The sequence below is a fragment of the Plecotus auritus genome (assembly GCF_963455305.1).
Source record: "Plecotus auritus genome assembly, chromosome: 3".
Lineage (NCBI taxonomy): Eukaryota > Metazoa > Chordata > Mammalia > Chiroptera > Vespertilionidae > Plecotus > Plecotus auritus.
This window is the reverse complement of record NC_137772.1, coordinates 192,546,832-192,565,843: the sequence shown is the minus strand read 5'-3', so window position 1 is coordinate 192,565,843 and position 19,012 is coordinate 192,546,832. Positions and strand designations below refer to the sequence as shown.

The 19,012-nt window shown below is 45.2% G+C and overlaps 1 protein-coding gene across 1 annotated transcript in view; it reads right to left on the bottom strand.

Annotated features, from left to right (window-relative positions):
* Positions 1 to 18,112, bottom strand: part of LMNTD1 (lamin tail domain containing 1) — a gene marked incomplete at its 5' end in the record, with an annotated part of 44,373 nt that extends 26,261 nt beyond the window's left edge. Inside the window, 2 exons of the mRNA XM_080660235.1 lie at positions 8,019 to 8,208; positions 17,893 to 18,112. Of these exons, the coding sequence (XP_080516361.1) occupies positions 8,019 to 8,208; positions 17,893 to 18,112 (410 nt within the window). The remainder of the gene's footprint in view (positions 1 to 8,018; positions 8,209 to 17,892) is intronic.
* Positions 18,113 to 19,012: the final 900 nt, after the last annotated feature.

Genomic DNA, 19,012 nt, shown 5'->3' with positions numbered 1-19,012 from the left:
TACCTGAGCCTCAGGTAGCCCTGGGCAGCTGGGCAGCTGCCATCCGAGGCTTGCCTGTGCCTCAGGCTGGCCCTGGGTGGCTGGGAGGCTGAGGGGATTGGGGGACTCTGGAGCAGGCGTGCAGAGCGGCCGGCCCACCTGGGGGTGGGCCCAGCCTTGCAGCGCTCCTGCCACCCCAGCGGGGCTGAGGGGATGGGCACTGCCATCTTTGAGGGCGGGGCAGTCAATTAGCATATTCCCTCCTTATTGGCTGTGGGCGCCACCATCTTTGAGGGACAGTCAATTAGCATATTCCCTCTTTATTGGATAGGATAATATATATATTCATTATATATATATATATATATATATATATATATATATATAATATTTTTATTGATTTTTAGAGAATGAGGAAGGAAGAGGGAAAGAGAAAGAGAAACATCACACATCGATGTTAGAGCAAAATATTGATTGGCTGCTTCCTGCGCTCCATTAACTGAGGCTCAAGCCTGCAATCTGGGCATGTGCCCTGACTGGGAATTGAACCAGCAACCTCTTGGTGCCCAACCAACTGAGCCACACTAGCCAGGGCTCAGTATTCACTTATTGATGATGGCAATACGTGGCAAAGGGGTACAGTTCACTACGGGTGGATTTGTTAATTCTTGAGAAATCTCTTGATAATATCTACATAAATGAAGCTGCTTTCATTAGTCTCCTGACAATTTGAAGTATCAGCAAATTTAACTCGGTAAATTAAATTTAAGTTGGTTAGCAGCTTTTCTCCTCGTGTGCTAATGAGAGAACAGAAGAAATTAGGAGGCTTCTAAGGATATTAAGGACGCTGAGGTTCAAGTTAAGTCTTTTGCAAGAGAACACCTCTAACCTTTGCTAGGACCAGAAAAGAAACTACTGGGGTGGATTATCAGAATGAATGAAATAACTTAGTGTCATTTGCTTGAGTCCCTGTATATTAGGAAGAGGTGAGAAATCAGACACCTGAGATGGAATGAGAAAAATCATGCAGTGTTGGGATACAGAACTCTCTGAAAGGCCTTCGACCACATGTAGAACAGTCTGCAGTAGAAGGAAGACAAGCTGGGCATTTCGATGTGCTTGAAATTTTCTCTAGCTGGTGTATTACCCTTGGTTTTGTTGTTGTTGTTGTCCTGTGTTCATGTTCGTTTCTCCCTTAGGTTTCTGGGTAAATGCTTTTATAATTCAGAGTCAGCCATAATCAATAGTGAATGCTATTACTACTGCTACTATTAGCTATCATTTATCATGCTTCCTATTTGTGTTAAGTACTCTCTGTATATTATCTCATTTCATCCTTTTGAGGACATATTTTTATCTGCCTGTCACAGTGAGGAAATCGATGCCGATTGCAGTCAGGTAGTTGCCCAGAGTCACACATCTTTGAAGCCGCAGAACCAGGGCCAGAGTTCAGGTCTGTCTAACTTTAGAGATTGCATTTGTCAATTACACTATACCATTCCCTGAAAAATACTGAGCACCACGCTTTACAAGGCAATGGGACAGATACTCTGTAATAATATAAACAGGTGTCAGGCATGTTCCTTTTGATAGGACAATAGTATCTGTGAATATGAAAAAATAATGCAGGATGGAATGTGATAAGAATCAAAGGAATAGTTTTGTTAAGAACTAGAAGAACTCGTGGAAAAATGACTTTTGCTGTTATGGTTAGCAAAGAAGAGGTGAGATATGAGTAGACCTCAAAGGTTACGTAGGATTTCAAAAGGCAGATAACAGGAAGGAAGGCATTTATTAACTTATTTTTTTACGTGCATTTTACTCATCAAATGCATATTAATTGTCTATTGTGGCTAGACAGTGTTGAATGTACTTTTCTGGGAAGAATCAAAATGCCAGGGTAGACGTGGTGCAGGCATATTAAATGGCCAAGGCAGAGAGATGACCTGGGTGTGCAGTGTGAGGTAGAGCCAGAGAGACAGGGGAAACCAGACTGCGAAGGCCTTGAACCCAGGCCAAGGATGGAATATATTCTCAGTATGCATTATGTGTAGCCATTTATTTGGTCCTAATGGACTGGTAATTTGATTAACCACAGAACACTCAGGAGTTCCTTGCTTCGATTTGTATGTGTGTGTGTTGTGTGTGTATGTGGGTTTTGGGGGTTGATTTATACGAGTTTTTTATATACTCCAGATCAGAGTTCTTGGCTGGATTTATGTATAACAAATATATTCTCCCAGCCTGTGTGATATGTCTTTTCACTCTCTGGATAGTGCATTTTACTATATGAGTAGCGGTTCTTAATGTTAATGAAGTCCAATTTATCAATATTTTTTGCTTAAGGATTTTATGTCCTGTTTTAAAAAAATGTTTATCTATCTTAGGGTCACGAAAATTTAGACTATTTTCTCCTCCTAGAAGTTTTATTGTTTTTAGTCTTTCACATTTATGATTCACCTTAATTTTTATGTTTGATTAACAGGTTCAAGGTTTAGTTCTTTTCCACATAATTACCCAATAAGTCCTGCATTTCCCCCATTGGTGTCTTGTTTGTGAATCATGTGACCATATGTTTGGGTCTCTATTCTGCTTTATTAGTCTACTAGAGGCCCAGTGCATGAAAATTCATGCACTGGAGGGGGTGTCCCTCAGCCTGGCCTGCCCCCTCTCACAGTCTGAAAGCCCTCAGGGGCAGGAGGCGACCCAACGACCAGGGTAAGAATTTATTAGATAGGATTTTTTTTTTCTTGATTTCAGAGAGGAATGGGGAGAGAGAGAGAAACATCAATAGTGAGAGATACAAACATCATTGATCAGCTGCCTCCTGCACGCCTCCCACTGGGGATGGAGCCTGCACCCCAGGCATGTGCCCTGACTGGACATCAAACCGTGACCTCCGGGTGCACAGGATGATAACCACTGAGCACACCAGCTGGGCTGTGTTTCACTTTTTAAGGAATCACCAGGCTGTTTGCACGGTGGCTGGCCCACCTGAACTTCCCACCAGCGGTGCAGACGCCGGTTTCTCTGCATCCCACCAGCACTGCTGTTTCAGGGGAGGGGCTTCATCACAGCCAGGGCGTGGGTGCGAGTGGCATCTCATCTCTCCTTTCACTGCGTTTCCCTGCGGGTGAGTGTTGAGCGTCTGTTCAGCTGCTCATCGGCCATTTGCATCTTTTCTTTAGAGAAATGTCCATCCGAGGCCCTTGCCCACGTTCCGTCAGGTTGGTGCTGGGGCTGAGTGAGGGGAGCACTCCCAGGTCCCAGGTGTCGGTCCCTTCACAGACCGGGGACCTGCAGGCACTTCCCGGGGCATTTTCACGCCGTGGGCAGTGTCCGCTGATGCACAAACGCTTTTTGTTTTGATGAGCCCAGTGTGTCCTCTCCCCGCTGTGGCTGTGCCAGGGGGGTCACACCGACACATTCCTTAAAGGTCTCTTTCTTCTTCCTGCGCGGCACCCACAGGTACCCACAGAGCCAGGCCCTGCTTCCTAGTGCAGATGCCCCGCAGCGGCCCGCCTCCACCCCCGCCCGCCCACCGCCCCACCGCAGCCCCACCCAGCTCCCTGCAGGTGCGTGCGGGCCTCTGGCCTCAGGCAGGAGACGTGGACTCTGCGCCCTGCCTGCCAGCCTTCAGGGGTTCTAGTCCTCGGGACCCAGTGAACCCCTGGCCGATTTGTATTTGAATCTTTATAGTTTCTAAAGTTCATAAGTCTCAAAGGTTACAAATGCACGTGGTCTGAGAGTTACATGTACACAGATACACTGACAGCGTCAGCTATGTGCCTGGCATGGGCATGTGCTACAGAGGCCCATTTTTAGAAGTAATTTTTATTATGGGGTCTTTGTTTTTAAAGTGAAAATCAGCCCCTGGTGGCTGCTGGATTTACTAGTGGGTTTACACAGGAAGTCTACAAATATAAGGTGGTCACGTTTAGAGGCTCACAGCTCCCTTGGTGAACACCGGCTCTCATGCGGAGGGCTTTCCCTTTCCGAGAAAACGCGCCAGGGCCCTCAGGCAGCGCCCCCGCCCGCCCATCCGCAGGCTCTCGGGCCGCCAGAGAGTGCGGTGCAGCCCTTGGAGTCAGCGTGCTGGACGCGGAGAGAGCATCCTCTCAGGTCTAGAGCTGAACTCCCGAGCTCCTGAACCACCTGTGGTCCACTTCTCAGATCCCCAGGACCCGCACAGTGGGGGCCGCTCATGACCCAGCTTTGCACATCGGGACCCTTTAGGCCACAGACCTGGCTTGGGACGCGCAGGAAGCCCGGAGAGCCGGCGCCCATGGGGGAGAGTTAGAGGCCTCCCAGCGGTCGCACAAAGACGCAGGGCAGGGACCCACAGCTCAGACTCCTAGGGCCTCAGTCCAGTGTGCCGGAGGAGGGCTGGTGTCCGCGGCCAGCTCTGATGCTCAGGGCACTGGTGGAGAGTGGAGGTGAAGGATAATGTCCCGGCAGGACGGAGGCCAGCCGCACTTGGAGGGGTGGGTGCTGCAGCTTGGAAACGTGTGGGCGGGCCACATGGAGGAGATGCTGGGAGGGCACAATGGGAGGTGAGGCTGCAGGTTCCGTCCGGGTTGGGGCTTGGCCCTAGAACAGGGGATGTGGGAGGAGGAAGGGATCAGCCATAGCCACGGCCACGGGGGGAATGTGTGCAGGCTGCGTGCCTGTGGGCTGCACCCTGCAGTGTCTGCACGGGGTCAGCTTTGGTATCCAGAAGGTCCAGCCAGGCTGCACGCTCCCAGCCCCGCAGCCGCGTGTTGTGTCCACTGGGCTGGCAGTGTGCTCCTAGCTGCTGCAGCATGGCTCGGGGCATGCCCCCAGCCCAGCCCTCCAGGCCAGAGCGACCAGGGCACTTGGCCACAAAGCCAGGCATCCCACCCCACCCCCGGCTGCTCCGTGCCTGCTCAGAGTCCTGCCCTGCTGCCCGCTGCTTGGTGGCCAGCACTCAGGCAAGCAGCTGCCTGCCCCGCCCACTCAGTGCCTGCTTATGCAAAATAACCCGCCATATTTGGCAGGTTAATTTGCATACTCACTCCTGATTGGCTGGTGGGCATCGCAGAGGTATGGTCATTTTACATGTTTGTCTATTATTAGGTAAGATTTCTCTATCCTTGTGCTATTACCACAACACTGTCTTAGTTATTGTAACTGTAGAGTATAGTATAGATCTTCCAAATTTGTTCTTTCAATACAGGATGGGACAAAAGTAGGTTTGTATTATTAGTTATTAATTATTGTATCATTTTCCATATGAACAACTGTAAACCTACTTTTGCCCCACCTTGTTTATCATGACTAATCTAGGTTCTTTGATTCCCATATGAATTTTACAATAATCTTGTTAATTTAAAAAATATATCATCTTGGATTTTGATTGGGATTGTACTGAATCTACAGATCTATTTGGAAAGATTGGATTATCTGTAATCTTCCTTTCTGGTAATCCTTGTCAAGTTTTGGTATGAAGATTATGCTGGTCTAATAAAACAAGTTTGTAAACGTTTTCTCTTTTTCCGCCACCTGGAAGAATTTGTGAACGATTGGCATTATTACTTCGTTATATCCTAGGTAGAGTTTCCTCATAATACATTGTGGTTCTGGACTTTACTTTCTGGGGAGTTTTAAAGTTCAATTTCTTTAGTAGTCACAGAGCTGATCATATTTTCCATTTCTTTTTTTGTTTGTTTTTTGGAAAGCTGTGTTTTTACCCCAACTTTTTCAAAATATCCTTGTAATAGTTTTTTAATGTTGGTGGAATCTGTGGTGTCATCTACCTTTTTCATAACTGTTATTGTTTATTTGTCTCTTTGATGTTTTTATTACTTGATTAATCTTCTCAGTCATTTTAAAGAATCAACTATGGCTTTTGGTCCTCTTTATGATATGATTATTTGTATATTTACTCTTTATTACACATTATTTTTTATTTTTGGGGGTTCAATTTGTTATTTTTGTGAATACTTGAAATGGATACTTAGGTAAGTGCTTTATAGCCTATTTTTATTTCCTGACATAGGCAGTTAAGGTATTTCCCAATAGGCATGGCTTTAGTTTTTATTCCATAAATTTTAATATGTAGTATTTTCATTATCATTTATTTCAATATACTTTTAAAATTTACATAGCTTTTTACAGGTAGCTATTGGTTAATTTCCAAACATATGAAGATTTTCTATGTTTTGTTTTTGTTTTGTTTTTTGTTAGTGATTTCTAGCTAAATTCTTCTGTGATCAGAGAACATAATCTGAATAATTTATGTTCTTTGAAATTTATTGAGTTTACCTCATGGCCAGCATATGGTACACTTTGTAAAATTTTCATATGTTTTTTAAAAGAGTGCATACTCTGAATTTGTTGAGTATAGTGTTTTATATGTCTCAATTAGATTAATTATAAAAACTTATTCAAATCATTAGTATTCTTACTAATTTTCACCTATTTATTATAAAAAATACAGAGAGAAGTATATCAAACTTCATCATTTTGATTGTAGGTTTTGCCTACATTTTATATTTCCACCAAGAGTATACAGAGTTCTCTTTTCTCCACATCCTCACCAACACTTATCTCATCTTTTTTATAAAAACCATCCTCACAGGTATGAGATGACACTGGGATTTTGATTCACATTTCTCTAATGATTAGTGATGATGAACACCTTTTCAGCAATGCCACCATTGATTATATCTCACACCTTGCTTAGTCCTTCTCCCAAGCCTTTTCTCTACTAGCACAGCCAGTGTTAGTACTTTGCTAATTAAGCTCCTTAGGACAGAACCTCTATGTTCAATATTCTCTTGTGTTTACTAATTCTTCTCTTAGCATCACTTGTCCCCAAAAGGTTTCTTCATCTTGGAAAAATCTTCCTCCCTGTGTTACCTTGCAATAAACCATCTGCCAGGTTATTTTATTCCGTCTCCATGACAACTCCCATTTATTCCTCCATTACCTACTTAAAACAAACTATTCAGTTTTATCTCTTATTACATGCCTATACACATCCCATGCTCCAACCAAATTAAACCATGTGCTATAGTATTTCTGTATGTGCTCCTTGCTTTCCCACATGTGCCTTTGTTCTGATATTCTCACTGAGGAACTGGTGCCAACACTGCTTCAGCCTCAAAAAATCTATCCACTCTTCAAAACCAGTGTACTCAACTATACAGTAGAATTAATATCTATTTCATGAAGGATTCGGTAAAATAATATGAGTAGAGCATTTTAAATGGTAATCATTATTATTTTTATTATTACTATTATACCCATATTTTTCATAAAGTATTTTTTATTTTACACAAACTAGAATGATTTCTTTCTCTCTTGAATATCCAGGGGGCACATTTTTCATTCCTTCCCCCTGGCATCATCACTTTCTACATGGCATTACAGTTATTGTGCACATGACTTATCTATAATAATAAAAGCATAATATGCTAATTAGACTGGATGTCCTTCCAGATGATCTTCTGGATGAAGCTGGGGCTATGAGGGGAGCCCGGGTCCCGGGTGCCTGCCAATGGCCAGAGGGAAGCCCAGGTTCTGGGTGCCGGAAGGAAGCTGGTGCCAGCAGCCAGGGGGAAAAAAGGCCTACTCTTTCACGAATTTTGTGCATCAGGCTTCTAGTCCAATTATAATAGACTCTAAACCAGGGGTGGGCAAACTTTTTGACTCGAGTGCCACAATGGGTTCTTAAATTGGCCCGGAGGGCCGGAACAAAAGCATGGATGGAGTGTTTGTGTGAACTAATATAAATTCAAAGTAAAGGAGTGGAGGGGAGAGCAAGAGAACCAGATAGAACAGCCGGATCCGGCCCGCGGGCCGTAGTTTGCCCAAGGCTGCTCTAAACTAATGAGATCAGGCATCATTTCTTGGGCATCTTTGTACCTTCCCCAGGTCACAGAATAGATACCTTGTAAGTATTTGCAAAAGCAATGAACAAAATCACCAGAGTGGTAATTATAGCTTTACCACAATCTTGGCTCACAAATTACACCTTGATGAAATTACAAATTAACAAATCCCATTATACCTACGCATTGCATCGTGAATCATTCACCTGGAGGGTGATTTCGTAGCTCTTCTTGAAAGGTGGTCGCAGGCTCTGAGACACAAGCAAAGACCTGAAGAAGGCAGTGCTGCTGCTCAGAAGCAGGAAACTGAGATTTTCTTTTTGTCCCTGGTGAACCTTTCCAGTTCCAATATCAAATTTCTTAAATCCTTTGGCTATAAGATACGGCGTTATTTTATCAACTCCCAAGGGAAAACTATCCAGATAGAGAATCTAATAAGAGATCCTGGCATAGAGTTGAAATCCCCAAGCGACAACTTGCGTTTGTCAACCTTTACACTGGGAGGAGAAAGAAAAGAAAAATCTCCCCTGAGATGGTGAACCGCAGCCATGACCCACATAGATATGATGTCTCAATTCACACCACCAGCATTATGCAAAAACCTCAGGAAGGGAATTTAATTTAAAGCATTCTCAGTTCGGTAGTGTCCCTAGGGAACTGTCAGAAGTAAATGCTTATATAAGAAATTCAGTGCAGGCAATACCAAGGTCATAGGATGCCATTTAATTATATGATAACTAGAGGCCCGGTGCATGAAAATTCATGCACTGGAGGGGGTCCCTCAGCCCAGCCTGCCCCCTCTCACAGTCCGGGAGCCCTCAGGGGTGGGAGGCGACCTGGCGATCAGGGGAAGGCAACGCTCCCATCACACTTCTGCTGCTGCCACTGCTGGCAGCGCAAGCCTGAGCTGGCCCTGGTTACCTGAGCCTTGGGCGGCCCTGGGTGGCTGGGCAGCCTCCATCCAAGGCTTGCCTGCACCTCGGGCCGGCCCTAGGCAGCTGGGCAGCCGACATCTGATACTTCCCTTTGCCTCGGGCCGGCCCTGGGTGTCTGGGGGGCTAAGGGGACTGGGGGAGTCTGGAGGCAGGCGCACAGAGCGACTGGACCCGCCTGGGGGCAGGCCCAGCTGTGCTGTGCACCTGCCGCCCCAGCGGGGACTGGGTGTTGCCATCTTGTTGTTGTGGGCGCTGCCATCTTTGAGGGCGTGGCAGTCAATTAGCATATTCCCTCCTTATTGGCTGTGGGCGCCACCATCTTTATGAGGGCATGACGGTCAATTAGCATATTCCCTCTTTATTAGATAGGATGTTATTGGTGAAAGTGGGAGATCCATTTTCTCACTAGATGCTGGGGGTCGAGTCGTTACCATATCTCAAGAAAAAGAATTTCCTGAGACTCACATGGGAGGATGAGTGAATTTTATTTGCATGGAATTACATCCTTGGGTTTCCAAAGTCCCGTTTCCCTTAATCCAGTCCTGGGAGATGTGCAGCTGGGGATTCAATAAAGCTAAAAGCAGAGCCAGTGTCCAGAGTTTCTGTTCCACGGTGGAGCTGGGTCCCATGGAGCATCAGGCTAGTTTGTTGGGGAGCTCACGCGATTTGGTTGGAAAATTTGTAAGGAGGACATTCTGATAAAAGGGAAGTGTGTGGAAGGCCACCTGCCCTGTTTATCAGAATTCTGACTTAGGGAAGACGTAGGGGAATGTCAAAGGCGGCGCCCCTAATTATTCCTTGACCTTTCCAAACAAGTCTATGTGCATATGCAGACCCCGGGTGTTTACTGGAATCCTTATGCTGAATCCCTGCATGCCCTTGCCTAGCGGACAATGTAAACACATGTGTCCTCCTAAGATTACTCACCCTACTGATTGTATCTAAAGATAAAAATTCCAATAAAAGCCTAATGAGGCAGGCAATCAAGGCTGCCTGGCTTCTTCAGCCTGGCTGTCCCTTAGCCCTCTCCCCCACAGTGAAACTGTGTCAGAGCAATCTGTTCATCCATCGTTCAGGGGCTGCTGGTCAGCCCCAGCACTAGTTGTAGTCCATTAGTCCAGTGTGTGTGGGAAAATGCAGGAGTGTGAGAGCTCTACAAGCCAGGAGTCAAGAGAGCAAGAGAATAAGTGCACAAGCCAGCAAGAGAGCAAACTCCTTTGTTTAGGAGCTTAAGTATCTCGAATTTTCCTGGGCTTGCAGGGGCCATGCCTATTCTGGACAATGACCTCTTCCCAGGTGTGATTAACAAGCAAGTACCTTCCCTATGTTACCCAGACTTTACTGGGCATGTGTCTAAATTGCACCTTCCTGGCAAAGCTGCACAAATGACTATAATATTTTGCCTTTTCTTTACTCCTTCCCCATCTATATATATAAAAAGCCAGCGACCAGAACACCGTAATGACCAGAATGACCAGTTGGTATTATGCCCACTGCAGCCAGTGAAACAGCTCGTTCTAGGGGTGGGGCCAGCCGGCCAACCTCCCACAGCCCCTCCCCCCAGTCAGCCCTGTCCCTGATTGGCCTCTCCCACCCCGATTGAGGGTGGGGTGGCTGGCCAACGCTCCTCCTCTGTGTGACCCTTCCCCTGGCCAGCCCCACCCCCAATGGGCCCCCACCATCCTGATTGGCCCACAACCCCTCCCCCAGCTGGCCCCACCACAAATAGGCCCCCCCACCCTGATCAGGGGCAGGGCCGGCCGGCCAACTGCCTGCAGCCCACCCCAGATGGGCCCCAACCATCCTGATCGACCCACAGCCCCTCCCCCCAGCCAACTCTGCCCCCAATCGGCCCCCCCACTCTGATCAGGGGCAGGGCCAGCTGGCCAACCACCCTTGGCCCCTCCCCCCAGGCCACTGGCCCCTGATCGACCCACCCCACCCCATTCGGGGGCAGGGCTGGCTAGCCCACTACCCACAGCCCCTCCCCATGGGGGCCCCGCCCCTGATGGTACCCCACTATCCCAGTCGGCCTGCAGCCCCTCCCCCCAGCCAGCTCTGCCGCTGATCGCCCCCCCACACACCAATTGGGGGTGGGGCTGTCCAGCCAACCTCCCATGGCCCCTCCCCCAGCCACTGACCCCTGATCTCCCCCCACCCCATTTTGGGGTGGGGCCTGCCAGCCAATCACCCGCGGCCCCTCTCCCTAGCCAACCTGGCCCTGATTGGACCCTGATCAGGGTGGGCCGACTGGCCAACCTCCCACCATCTCCTCCTCCTGACAGGCCGGGCCCCAATGCACACCGATTGGGGCCGGGCCCGCCAGACCCCACCGGTGTACGAATTCATGCACTGGGCCTCTAGTTCATTAATAATGAGGTTAAATTACAACACTATCAATACATCCCAATTTCAGAGGTGAAAAAATATTGTCTTTGACTTAATACAATATGTTGTTTCCATAAATATGAAGAAGGTCTACAAATAACTCATTGAGGGAGAGAGAAAGTAAAAACAAACCTTTCTTTTTAAAAAAATTTTAAAAATATTTTTATTGATTTCAGAGAGAAAGGGAGAGAGAGAGTCAGAAACATCAATGATGAGAGAGAATCATTGATCAGCTGCCTCCTGCATGCCCCACACTAGGGATTTAGCCTGCAACCCAACCATGTGCCCTTGACCGTAATCAAACCCAGGACCCTTTAGTCTGCAGATTGATGCACTATCGATTGAGCCAAACTGGCTAGGACAAAACCTCTCTTTCTTTGACATTTTGACCAGGGCCAATAGTGGCTCTCTTCCAGAGAGCAGTCATGAAGTACCCCTGCATTCAGAAAATAGATGCTGAGAGGGTGGGGCATTTCATGTCTATGCTGGTCTCATCCAGTCTTACCAAGCTCATGGTGGGAGGATATCTGGGGTTGGAGAGGAGATGGTGAGAACACATTCTCTAGTCCCAATGTATTGACTCCTACCTACTAGTGCTGTGACTACAGTTGTCTGAGAGGCTTCTTGCTTTGTTCACCTGCCCGGTCGTTCACCTGCTTGATTGTCTCCCTTTCTCCATCTCACAGAGCACAGCAGGAGGCAGGCCATTCATGCAAGCAGATATTTTACATTATGGGGCACACACGTTTATGTGTGTGCACACACATGGACACACACACACACCTTGGTAGTATTATACTACTACGAATAAACCTAAATCCTTCAAATGTAGTGTTGACTTAAATGGGAGTTTAAATGACATCAGAGAGGAGCAGAAAAGGTGATCTGAATGCATGTAAAGGGCAGGTTTGAATGAAATACTGCAGTGTTGGCCTTTGGGCAAGCAGAGTTAGAGGATGTAGGTACTTGAAGATTGGAAAATCAGTGATACTGGTAGGTGAGAATGTTCCGAAAACAAACTACTCACAGTAGCTTCAGGTAACTGAATAGAAATAGAATATGCCTCAGTGTGACTTGAGATACTAATCACACAAGATATCACTTGTATATGTGAATCTGTTGAATGCAAAAAAATCATATAAATGAGGGAGCTGTTTAATACTATACTGCTCATTGATATGCAGATTTACTACCATTAGGGTAAGCTAAAGCCAATTCAGAGGATGCACCAATACTAATTAATTCCCCAGTTGTCATTTGCCCAGTCAATAGTGAAGTGTTATGTGTGGTCTGTTACTATATACAACAGCATACCATATTGGAATTCACTAAAGCAGAATAATAAAAACACGCTTCAAAAGACCTGTCTCAGGAATACTTATAGATAAAAGTCACCTATAAGGCAATCAAGACCTAATCTTGGACTTATCAGCACAATGAAATATCCAAATAAGCCAAACTCAGTTTTTAAATACATTCTGATACTTATAAATGATAATATGCATCTATAAGTTTACTCAAACCATAAAACTAGACCAAACTGTTCTCCTAAAGGATGAGTAATTATTTTTCAAAGTGTTGCCTCCTTAGGCTATGAGTTGTCTGTCAAGTAAGTGTGTGTGTGTGTGTGTGTGTGTGTGTACACATGTATTCCATATAATCCTATATAATAAAAGGCTAATTAGCAATTGTCCCCTCAACCAGGAGTTCCACTGGGAGTTCAACCAGGAGTTCGACCAGGGGTTGGGCCAGCCGGCCAATCGCCCGGGGCCCCTCCCCCTGGCAGGCCCCGCTCCCAATCGACCCCCTTCCCTCTGGCCGGCCTTGCCTGATCAGCCCGAGTCGGGGTGGGCTGGCCGGACCCCACCCATTCATGAATTCATGCACTGGGTCTCTAGTTCATATATATAATCCATATCCATATCTGTATGGCATAGAGTAGATACTGTTAGTCATCTGTATTTACAACTGATTCTTTAACTTCTCCATCTGGGTATTCTGCATGACGTACTATGTACAAAACCAAGATCATTATCTTGCTCACTTTCCAAACATACTGGAGATACTACCTCTATTTGCCTGTACCATCTAAAGTAAACCCAATAGAGTTACTCTCAAGCCAAGTGCTTTGGTCATTGTTGACTCTTCCCCACCTCATAGGCAGCCTTTGTTTAATATAGTTGTTTTCTCTGCCTACAATGTCCTGCCTTTTTTACCACTAGTAAAATCCCACTTATCCTTAAAGGTTCAGATCATGTGTCATCTCAATTTTGTAGTCATGACCACCTTCATTTCTTCTTTTCACTTCTTTCCCTCTGTGCTCTCATATATCTCCCTTTGAGTATTGATTACATTATTAAAGGCCCAAGACAGCTCTTTATTTGTCAAAACAGAAACTGCTGTTGTTTTATCCTAAAGCATCTGGTTTTAAAACATCTGAATCCATTTTTCAATGAAGGCATCTCTTTTGCCAATAAAATATGAGAATCAACTAGATAATGCAGTTGTTAGGTCAACTGTCAAGACTGGTAATGTAATCACAGTTATTTTATTTCTCTGACTCTGAAGCCACTATGACTAGAAAAAGTGAGTCTGAGACAAATAGAAGTTGAATACTTCTGTCACAAAATTTAGTAATAAAGCCAAGAAAATAAAAATTATTCCAAATACATCACCCTTTTGATTAAATTCTATTATCCTAGGCATCTAATTCTAACTTGGAAAATTGACAGATAAGAATAATCCTATCTAATAAAAGAGTAATATGCAAATTAACCATCACTCCGCTACACCCACCAGCCATGCCCATTAGCCAATCAGGAGCGAGTATGCAAATTAACCCAACCAAAATGGCTGTGGCCACGGAGAGAGCAGGAGGGAGGCTAGGGTTTCCCCGGCAATGGAGGAAGCCAAGATTTCCGCACACCCTGGCCAGCCCAGGCCTCTGCTTCAGGCTACAAAGTTTCAGTTATAGAAGATAAATTAATCCCAACAAAAATGGCGGCAGCCACAGAGCTGGAGACAGCAGGAGGCTAGGGTTGCCCCCGGCGATGGAGGAAGCCAAGTTTTTCCCAGCCCTGGCCTGCTTTGGCCTCTGCTTAAGGCTACAAAGTTTCAATTATAGAAGATAAATAAATCCCAACAGAAATGGCTGCTGCCACAGAGTGAGCAGAAGGCTTCACTCCACTCCAGGCTACAAAGTTTCAATTGTAGAAGATAAATAAATCCCAAACACCAGGGCCTCCACTTGGGTCGTCAGGGGGCGTGGCCGGCCTGCAAACCACCACAGGCCCCTGGCCCAGGCCGCCTCACACCCCAAGGGAACCCCCACCCTGATCCGGGACACCCTTCAGGGCAAACCAGCTGGCCCCCATCCATGCACCAGGCCTCTATCCTATCTAATAAAAGAGTAATATGCAGATTGACCATCACTCCAACACACAAGATGGCTGCCCCCATGTGGTCAAAGATCCTCCCCCCATGTGGACACAAGATGGCCACCACAAGATGCTCTGCAGGGGAGGGCCGTTGGGAGGGAACAGGCCTGCAAGGGAGGGCAGTTGTGGGCGATCAAGCCTGAAGGGGAGGGCAGTTAGGGGTGACCAGGCCTGCAGGGGAGGGCAGTTAGGGGTGACCAGGCCTGCAGGGGAAGGCAGTTAGGGGCAAACAGGCTGGCAGGGAGCAGTTAGATATCAATCAGGCTGGCAGGGGAGTGGTTACGGGGTGATCAGGCTGGCAGGCAGAAGCGATTGTGAGAGCGATTGTGAGAGGGATGATCAGGCTGGCCGGCAGAAGCGATTGTGAGAGGGATTGTGAGAGGGATGTCTGACTGCCCGTTTAGACCCAATCCCGGTCAGACATCCCTCGAGGGGTCCCAGATTGGAGAGGGTGCAGGCTGGGCTGAGGGACACCTCCTCCCCATGCACGAATTTCATGCACCGGGCCTCTAGTCAATATTATAAAGGGTTAAATCTAGGTTAGAAAATATATTTACTTCCCCCCATGACTTCTTTCTCTCAATCAACTTCTATCCCTCCTCATCCATTTGAAGCCAGGAAGTATGAAGTGTTTCCTTATTGAGAAAAAAAACAAAAAACGATTATATGGTAGCTCCATATGTATTGTCAGGATCTCACAAGGATGCTAGAGGGGCAAAAGGAGAATTCCAGGCAAGAGCTTGGTGAGGTTTCCTCCCTTTACCGGGTACCATGTGCTTCACATAGTTTGCAGATCTAAATAGCCCAGCCTATGTATTTGTGTCAACAGGGGATGGCCAGTTGACATGTAAAGTTTACTTCCAAACTTACCATTCTATAATTTAACAATTACATTAAACCAGCTCTTATTTTCACACCTGTTCTTTAGTAAATTGCACGCAAAGACAAAACTTACCTTAGAGAAATGATGCCAAATGACAAGCTTGCTCAGAAACCTAAAAATGTCACACCAAACACTAACTTAGAAGATTCTAAAATTAGGAATAATCTCACTGTCAGCATCAGTAGGAAACAAGTATAAACCAAAGGAAAATCGGCATAATTCTGAAAGATTTCTTGGGGATCCTTGCTCCTGTTCCCTATCTGAGCATGGGTCCTATAAATTAAAAGTTTTGGCAAAGACACGAGTATTGTTGGCACAGAGGTTCAAGTTTCTTGTCCTCTTTGTGCTTTGAACTAAGCTTCGTTGACTTTGGGTTTACCTCTTGGGAATCTATATAGACTTTGGAATTTCTCCAAACTCAGAGCTGAAAAAGATGCTATATATAAATGCAGCATCACCTGAAGACTTAAAAGTAGGTCTTAGAAACTATTGGAAGGGTCCTAAATCAGGATTAAATTATAGACAGGCCCCTCCTCCAGGAGATACACGAACCAAAGTAGCCCCAGAAGGCACCAATGGGAGAGCCTCTCTGTTGTGATTTTTAAAAGCTAAAACTTGCTACATGTGCAGTTCCATTAATTGCAACCCTTAGAACGTAAATGGCTACTGAGATTCTCTGGTATCTATTCTTGAAATTATCCAGTTATACGTAAGTTCCAGTTAGGGAGGCTAGGTCAATGGGAGTACTTAGGATGTTGAAAAAAGTTAACAAATTTACAGTGGTGGTTCTCAAATCCTAAAGTATGAAAGAATCACATGGGCACTTGTTAGGAATGAGATTTTCCTGGGCTGCTTTTTCAGGAAGTCCGGGGCAGGGTCCAGGAATCTGCTTTTTAAGCAAGAATCTTACTGACTCTGATGCAGATGGTGCAAGGAAAAATGCTTGGAGAATTTCTCCTGAGTTTCTCCAATAGGGAACAGAAGAAGCAATATCCCTCTTTTTAAAATGTATGACTTTCAAAAGGGCTTCTTGCTTATGTTAGCTTTCTAGAATTTGTTCCTAGGCCAACCAGTGGTTAAAGTACTTTTCATACCTTAATTCATGTGATCCTCACAGCAATCGTATGAAGTATGAACTATAATTATTCAAATTTGTAGATGAAGAAATGAAGGCCCAGAGAGGAGGGAGGTGTAATATGACTTACAATAAGAAATACATATTTGGTCTTTATCCCTGATTCTGGCACAGAGCTCCTAAAACCCATGGAATCTTGAAAGTAAAGATTACAGTAAAGGTGTCTTTTTTTATGTTAATGAGGTGACCTTGGGAAAGTCCTTAGGTAACCAAAGGATGGGGCCAGAGCCAACCCTATGATTAGCTGGTTGGAACTTACAGTCACTCTTCTTCTCCCTCTCCTTCCCCATCCCCTCCATCTCTGGGAAGGGGAGAGAGGTTGGAGATTGAGCTCAATCACCAAGGGCCAATGAGACAATCAACCATGCCTATGAAATGAAGTCACCATAAAATCCAGAAAAACAGGGTACAGAGAGATTACACGTTGGTGAACACGTGGAGATTTGGGAACAGCGGCACACTCAACAAGGTCATAGAAGCTCTGTGCCCTTTCCTGTACCAAGGTCCCAGGGTCTGACAGGTTGTGGGGAGGATGGTGGTTTTACTCTGAAAGAAGGAAACTCATCGGAGGGCCCTGAGCTGAGGGACGGATCTAACTTCTGTTTTAAGGCCACTTTGGAGAGGAGGGTACCATTTCCATCATTGAGGGAAAGTTGATGGTACCACTGTGGGTAGCAATGGAGGTGATGAGACACTGTCAGATTCTGGATATATTCTGAAGGAGATGCTGGGAGAATTCACTGGTAGATTAGATATGAAGTATTTAAGAGAAGGAGAGCAAACAAAATGGCTCCAGGGATTTGCGCCTGAGAAACTGTAGGAATTAAGCTGCCAGTTTACACAGAGAAAGAGACAGACAGACTGACAGGTAGATAGATATAGGTAGACAGGTATCTAGCTATTTAATATGCATAACATATTTATAGTTTCTTTCTCTTTAAAAGGTCTGTTTGTCAAATGCAAAAAATGATTAATTAAAAAAATCAACTGACAGCATTGAAGATTATTGGGAAACTGAGAAAAATAAAACTGTGACTTGCTTCAAAGTTGATTATATCATCATAGCCTTATTTGCATTTGTTTTGGTCACCTAGAAAATGTGTTTTCATTGTAGACTGGGATTGAATACTTATTCAGTAAGGGATATTTTCTTTGGCTGAGGAAGGCAAACTTGGTGCTGGATATGAGTTCTAAAATATAACATTTATATCAAATTTCCAAACTTTTTGTATCAAAAGAAATACTAGTTGAAATCCTTTCCAAGTGAAATGGATCATACCTGCTGAAAGCATTACTGGTTCTCGTTTAAGTTGCTGAGTTTTTAAAAAGAATCTGACCTTGAGGACAGCTGCCAGTTGGCACAGAACACAGTGGAGATGAGAAGAGAGTCGCAGGCCAAAGCAAACACCTGAGTCTACCAATTGTGTCCTGTGGACGCTTTTCTGTCTCTGTAAGGCATTCGGGGTCTTGGATTTGAACATGCCTTCCAAAAGGCTCATCCTCAGCGAACGCCCTGCTGCTTTAGATGCATTGGCATTTTACACAACCTGGCAGTGTCACTGGGTCCTGCTTGTTAAAACTTGCAAAGCACTATGGACTCAGGCTACAATCTTCAGCTGAATTTGGAAATAGGAAATTAGCAATTCCAAAGTGTTCCTTCTGCCAAAAATCACATGCTGCCGCCATTGCTTTGCTCTGTGATGAAAGGGTCATTTTAAACTTTTGTAGTAGGTGAAACACTGTGTACTTGACCAATCGAAAGGGAAAATACTTCTTAACTCAAGGGAGATATTTGCAACTACCACATGTAGACTTATGTATATAATGAGAAAAGTAATCCTTTTCCCCCAAGTAAGACCTTTTAAAGTAATCTTGAAATGCATCTGGCAAAACCCCCTCCACTTTAATAAGAGACTTCATAAATTCAGCAAAGTTTCATACCCCCAGACCACACTAAACTAGGTTCCCAACAGCTAAGTGAAAAGGGATATGAAGCAATTAGACAGGAAATTGTGTTTACTTGAACTTTAAGATATTGCCTCAATTACTTTTTCCATTGGCTGGAGGGATCAAGGTTGTTCACTTTGTGCTGATAATTAGCATGGGTGATAGGCCTGATTAGTGAATCAAACAATTCTTTATCTGGTGAGACCTTAGACATCACCTAGTGCACCTTTCTTGTTTTACAGATGAAGAAATGAAGGCCCAGTCACTCATCTCGTTGGTGACAGTCAGGTCTGGAAGTGTTCCTATCCCACTCTCTTGAATAGAAGGAAAAGGCTCAGTATCCTGTTATTTGGATAACTGCATCTCCCCTTAGGCTTTTAAGTAAAGTCCAGACATTTGGAGGAAACTCTGGGGAAGGAAAAGTGTCAGAGGCAAAAGGTTTTTATACAGTA